This window comes from Phaseolus vulgaris, chromosome 9 (assembly GCF_000499845.2).
Source record: "Phaseolus vulgaris cultivar G19833 chromosome 9, P. vulgaris v2.0, whole genome shotgun sequence".
Lineage (NCBI taxonomy): Eukaryota > Viridiplantae > Streptophyta > Magnoliopsida > Fabales > Fabaceae > Phaseolus > Phaseolus vulgaris.
Window position 1 is genome coordinate 20,906,231 of NC_023751.2, and position 7,213 is coordinate 20,913,443.

The 7,213-nt window shown below is 39.2% G+C and overlaps 1 protein-coding gene across 1 annotated transcript; it reads left to right on the forward strand.

Moving 5' to 3' along the window:
* Window positions 1-294: 294 nt before the first annotated feature.
* Window positions 295-4,374, forward strand: LOC137820098 (systemin receptor SR160). Its single transcript, XM_068623909.1, has one exon. It carries the CDS (start codon window positions 570-572, stop codon window positions 4,128-4,130), a length of 3,561 nt encoding a protein of 1,186 aa, XP_068480010.1. The 5' UTR covers window positions 295-569; the 3' UTR covers window positions 4,131-4,374.
* Window positions 4,375-7,213: the final 2,839 nt, after the last annotated feature.

The window sequence follows — 7,213 nt, forward strand, 5'->3', positions numbered from 1 at the left end:
ATGTAGGGAGCGGGCATAAGAGAAATGTTAAATCATACCACTATTAATGAATCTTTACTAATGACTATCAGTACTTGAACAAACAAATGATTAGGGTGTTTCGTGTGTTTAATGATATATTATTAATTGTGTTTCTCATTAATACATTTTTGATTTATGGAAAGAATAAGGAGGAGGTGAGATTGATAATATTAACTGATCAGAGAAGGGAGTGTGGGAAGAGGAAAAAAAATTAAAAAAAAAACAGGAAGTTTTGGATTAAAGAAATTAAGAAACAGAGAGTGTCACATGGCATGTGAGCAACAACAGCTGTGTCCACTCTTCCACTTGATAAATACCCTTCTCACCTTCCTTACTACGACTTTTGACTCTCCCTCTCTTTCTCTCTCATTTTCTCTCATTCTCTCTCATTCTATACTATTCACCATTGCACATTGCACACTGTCTTTCTCACCAGAGTCTCTCTCATGGCAGAACTCACACCCTAAACACAAACCCCTACTGCTCTGAGAGGAACACAGTCACAGACAAAGCAGCACTCACTCTCTTTGGTATTACATCTGCCCAGAATGAAAGCCCTGTACAGAGGCTCTCTCTTTCTTAAATTCTTCATCACCTTACTCTTTATTGGGAGAGCTTCTTCTTCTCTACTTCCCACAACCAGAGACCCTTCTCAGCAACTCCTCAGCTTCAAAGCTTCTCTTCCCAACCCATCTCTGCTCCCCAACTGGCTCCCCAACCAAACCCCCTGTTCCTTCACCGGCATCACCTGCAACCAGACCCACCTCACTTCTATAGACCTCACCTCCATCCCTCTCAGTACCAACTTCTCCATTGTAGCCACCTACCTCCTCACCCTCGACCACCTCCAGTCCATCTCCCTCAAATCCACCAACCTTACCGGCCCTTCCACCATTCCTCTCTCTCATTCCAAGTGCACCTCTTCCCTAACCACCATAGATCTGTCCCAGAACACTCTCTCCGGTTCTCTCAGCGACATGTCCTTTCTTGCATCTTGTTCAAACCTTCAATCTCTCAACCTTTCTAGTAACCTTCTCGAATTCAACTCCTCGCACTGGAAACTCAACCTCCGCATCGCAGACCTCTCCAACAACAAGATTTCCGGTTCCGGCATCCTGCTCTGGCTTCTCAACCCCGACATCGAACACCTGGCGCTCAAAGGTAACAAAATCACTGGAGATACTGACTTCTCCGGTTCCACTTCTCTTCAGCACTTGGACCTTTCCTCCAACAACTTCTCGGTAGCTATTCCTTCCTTGGGCGAGTGTTCCTCGCTAAAATACTTGGACCTCTCTGCCAACAAATACTTTGGCGACATTGCACGCACTCTCTCCCCTTGCAAGACTCTCCTCTACCTCAACGTCTCCAGTAACCAGTTCTCCGGTCAGGTTCCTTCCCTCCCTCTTGGTTCTCTCCAGTTCGTCTACCTTGCTGCCAACCACTTCCATGGTCCGATTCCTCCTGCACTCGCAGACCTCTGCTCCACTCTCCTCCACCTGGATCTCTCTTCCAACAATCTCACTGGTGACTTCCCACGCGCCTTTGGCGCGTGCTCTTCCCTTCAATCCTTGGACATCTCGAGCAACCTCTTCTCCGGTGCGTTGCCCATGGAGGTTCTGACTCAAATGAGCAGTCTGAGGGAGCTTGCGGTGGCGTTCAACGAGTTTGGCGGTCCTCTCCCCGTGTCACTGTCGAAGCTTTCCAGTTTGGAATTGCTGGATCTGAGTTCCAACAACTTCAGCGGACCAATCCCTGGAACGCTGTGCGGAGATGCTGGGAATAACTTAAAGGAACTTTACCTGCAGAATAACCGGTTCATGGGTTTTATTCCTCCCACGCTCAGCAACTGTTCCAACCTTGTTGCCTTGGACTTGAGCTTCAACTTTCTGACGGGGACCATCCCTCCAAGTCTAGGGTCGCTCTCGAAGCTTCGGGACCTGATTATCTGGCTGAACCAGCTCCACGGTGAGATACCTCAGGAGCTGATGTATCTGAAGAACTTAGAGAATCTTATCCTGGATTTCAATGAGTTGAGTGGGAACATTCCCTCTGGCATCGTTAACTGCACCAAGCTCAATTGGATCTCTCTCTCCAACAACAGGCTAAGCGGCGAGATACCAGCCTGGATTGGGAAGCTTTCCAATCTGGCCATACTCAAACTCAGTAATAACTCCTTCTCCGGTCGTATTCCTCCGGAGCTTGGCGATTGCACTAGTCTGATATGGTTGGATCTGAATACTAACTCACTTACGGGTCCCATTCCGCCTGAGCTGTCCAAGCAGTCCGGGAATATTGCGGTGAATTTCATCAATGGAAAGACTTATGTGTACATAAAGAACGATGGGAGTAAAGAGTGTCATGGAGCCGGGAACTTGCTGGAGTTTGCCGGGATCAGTCAGCAGCAGCTCAACCGGATTTCCACCAAGAACCCCTGCAATTTCACTAGGGTTTATGGAGGTAAGTTACAGCCAACATTTAACCATAATGGTTCTATGATATTTTTGGATATCTCCCACAACATGTTGTCAGGCAGTATTCCGAAGGAACTTGGGGTCATGTACTATTTGACCATTCTCAATCTGGGACACAATAATGTGTCTGGGAGCATTCCTCAGGAGCTTGGGAAGATGAAGAATCTCAACATTCTTGATCTCTCCAATAATAGACTGGAAGGACAAATCCCGCAGAGTCTTACTGGACTCTCCTTGCTCACTGAGATTGACTTGTCCAACAACATGCTTTCCGGGACTATTCCTGAGACTGGTCAATTTGATACTTTCCCTGCGGCGAGGTTTCAGAACAATTCTGGTCTCTGTGGTGTTCCTCTGTCTCCATGTGGGTCGGACCCCGCAAACAGTGCTAGTGCGCAGCATATGAAGTCTCACCGGGGTCAGGCTTCTCTGGCCGGGAGTGTGGCCATGGGATTGCTGTTCTCCCTCTTCTGCATCTTTGGTTTGATCATAATTGCCATTGAGACCAGAAAGAGGAGGAAGAAGAAAGAGGCTGCTCTTGAGGCCTACATGGATGGTAATTCGCATTCGGGTCCAGCCAATGTGAGCTGGAAGCACACCAGTACTCGGGAAGCGCTTAGCATAAACCTTGCAACTTTTGAGAAGCCTCTCCGAAAGCTTACTTTCGCAGACCTTCTTGATGCCACCAATGGCTTTCACAATGACAGTCTCATCGGCTCTGGCGGATTTGGTGATGTGTACAAGGCTCAGTTGAAGGACGGAAGTGTTGTTGCTATCAAGAAGCTGATTCATGTCAGCGGACAAGGGGACAGAGAATTCACTGCTGAAATGGAGACCATTGGAAAAATCAAGCACAGGAACCTTGTTCCCTTGCTGGGATACTGCAAGGTTGGGGAGGAGAGACTCTTGGTTTATGAGTATATGAAATACGGCAGCTTAGAGGATGTTCTGCATGATCAGAAGAAAGCGGGGATAAAGCTGAACTGGTCGATTAGGAGGAAAATTGCCATTGGAGCTGCTAGAGGATTGGCTTTTCTTCACCACAATTGTATCCCTCACATCATTCATAGAGATATGAAGTCAAGCAATGTGTTGCTTGATGAAAACCTAGAAGCGAGGGTGTCTGATTTTGGAATGGCTAGGCTTATGAGTGCTATGGATACACATTTGAGTGTGAGCACACTGGCGGGCACCCCAGGGTATGTTCCTCCTGAGTACTACCAGAGCTTCAGATGCTCCACTAAAGGTGATGTCTACAGTTACGGTGTGGTTTTGCTGGAGCTGCTGACTGGAAAAAGGCCTACCGACTCAGCTGATTTTGGTGACAATAATCTTGTTGGATGGGTTAAACAACATGCCAAGCTGAAAATAAGTGATATTTTTGATCAGGAGCTCATGAAGGAAGACCCCAATCTGGAGATGGAACTTTTGCAGCACCTGAAGATTGCGTGTTCCTGTTTGGATGATCGGCCATGGAGGCGTCCCACCATGATTCAAGTAATGGCAATGTTCAAGCAGATTCAGGTGGGATCTGGGATTGATTCTCAGTCAACCATAGCCACCGAAGAGGAAGGTTTCAATGCCGTTGAAATGGTGGAGATGAGCATTAAAGAAGCTCCAGAATTGAGCAAGCACTAGGCATTAAATTCCGGGAAGTGTCATGTGAATTCTTTGGGAAACAGACAAGAAGAGAGAAGAGGAGATGACGACAGATTCAACTCCCCTCAAAGTTTTTCCTTCTTCTTTGCCGCTTCAAATTATTTCAGACATAAGGGAAACGGTTAAAAGGGGGAATGAATGCTTTTGATGTATGTAGTCTTGTTATTTTATACATAAGAAAAAAGTTGTTTAACTTGTATATAAACAGCTTCAGTTGTTACCATCTGTGTTTTCCTAGAATTCTCAAAGTACTTTTTTTCATTCAGATATAATCCTGAAAAGGTTCTGTTTAATCTGCGACCCCAGTGATGGGGACTAAGTGGAGGATCTTTTGACCCTTTCTTTAGGCTGCTTGATTTGTTCTCTCCCATTTGATCAACTGCAACTTTTGCTCCGATGATTTGCCATATAATTTGTCAAAACATGCCTCTAAAACCTCTAAAACGACTCTAACATCAATTTACTTGAATAAGAAATTTATACCCCACATTCACCCCACCAAGTTGTTCTGGACCTTCTGACCCTTCTTGTTTTGTTTGCTAGTTTACCCTCTAGGAAAAGTATGACTCCCCTCATAGTATTTTCTCTTCATATGGTCATAAATAATTTTGGCCTAATTGAGCATCACAAATCAGGAGTCAATACACTGTCTGTATGTCTGTATTTATTATCTATCACCGAGCCACTTTCACATCGCATTTTATTATGGAATTTTCCTGCTAAAATGAAAAAAGGAACAGGTAAGGCACTTGAACTAGAACCAATGTAAGTAGGTGTCACCGCCAGTGTCCCTCTGTTGAGTGCGCACGCTTATTGGATCAATCTCAATATTAAATGTTTGATAATTCTTGAGTTGGCAAGTTGAGAGAAAATTACAATAGACAAATCAAATTCTGTGGACAGCCATTTCCCATAATTTAACATTTTGTGGGGTGTGCGTGCATGGTGGGGTGTCATTAGAATGAATGAATGAATGAAGAGAAGAGTGTAATAAAGGAGTGTAGTAAAATGCATGTCAGTTGTCAAAAGTTGAAAGAAAGCATAGGATGAAGGGACCAAAACCTTGACCTATGAGAAGTGAGTGGTATGGTAATTATTGTGACAGTATTTAGTATTTAGGACGATTAATAATAGTTCGGACCACAAATAAAACAGTTTCACGGAGTTGAACTTTCCCTGCTAGCACATTTGGTTGGACCATCTCTGATCAAAGTCCCCAATCTCATAATTGCTAACCTTTTATAAGAAGTTAGTATTTTCATAATTATCAAGAATCTTCAACTCATCAGGGATTGCCCATTTCTGATTAAGAAAAAAATAAATATATAAAGGGAGTGAATAAATCTCCTTTGTCTGTTCTCCATGGATGTCGTGCAAAGCACGTGATGGATCATAGATGCTTTAAATTATTACTTTCTCCAATGCCAGGACAATGTGCCTCTCCAGTGGTCACCTATTTTATAAATCTTGTGCCAGAACATTACTATTTATATAATCAACAATAAAGAATAGTAACCATTAGCCAACGACAAAAACAATTTTTAATAGATTACCCGCACTAATTGCAAGGGTTTTGATTTAATTTTATTAAACATAGCATGTGCAATTTCAACTCTGCACGTGTCCTCTTGTTTAGAGAGAAACATTTACAGTATTCAGTATTTCCTCCCTATGTAAATTTAAACTCCCAAAAAACAATACAATATTTGGATTTAAAAAATAAAAAATAACTAAAGAGCAACAGTGATGATTGTAGGTTGTGATTCAAAATACACTATAAGTTGATTAAAACTGAAAATAGAAACTACAGAAAACAAGGTTGTATTTAACTTCAATATATATCCATGTGTATGCACATGTGTATTATTTTTTACCACGATAAAAAATTATTATTATAATAAAATTAAGTAAAAAATATTACTGAAATTTATATTAAAATTATAAAAATTATATACATAAAAAAATTATAAAAATAATTTTTTTTATATTTACTTTTATAATATTATAATTATTTAACAGCTACACTGGTATTTTTCTATCAAAATAAAGAGTAAAATTTTAATAAAATATGTATAAAAGATTAATTTTAAAATATTTTAATTTTTATTTAAAAACTGATGATTATAATTATACAATAAAAATACTTTCAAAATTTATGGATGGTTTTGTTAGATAATATAAACAAAAAGGTTGTTAATAAATATAAAGACAAAAGAGGTAAAATAAGTGTACAACTGTAAAATTCAATCTTGTTATTAATTACTAGTAACGAAGAGACAAACGTTTATAATAATAAAATAAATATTTATATTTTATTATTTTTATTATATTTATTTGGAGAATAACTAATATGTGATAAAAATGGTAAAAGAGTATCTAAACAAAATAACACTTACACAACACATCTGAATGAGGGTAGATATAAAAGGTAACTGTAACTTTACACCTATGAATGCTTTTATATATATATATATAAAAGTAAGTAAGAGTAGTGTTAAAAAATTATGTGGTGGTTATTTTTAAAGAAATATTAATAGAAAAAATGTTTAATTATTTATTTTATAAATAAATAAATTATTATTTTTATTTATTAAAAGGTAAGTTTTTAGAAAAAAATTATCGAATGATGTATCACTTTTAGTAATTTTATAAATAATGTTAGAAATATATGTTATAATTTGTAATGATAGTATTAATTTAAAGGGAAAGATATGAAGTTGGAGGAAATAAAACTCATCGGTAAACAGATGAGCTATTTTGGATATTTTTAAATTTTTTTTTTGTAAATATATTAAAATTTATAAAAATAGAAATATATTTTGAAATATAATAAAAGAAAATAATATATTTTTATGTGTTAGTTAAATATTACACGTATAATAGTACATAGTATAATTTTAATTAATTTTGGGTTGTCATTTCTTGTTCCATTGTTTGGGTTACAAGTGCAAAGGAGTCGGAAACACTTCAGTAATCTAATTTATCATTTGAATTAGATAATTTCGATGTTATGGTCGCAAGGAAAGTACATAAGTGCGTGTACGTTAAATTAAGAATTTGTA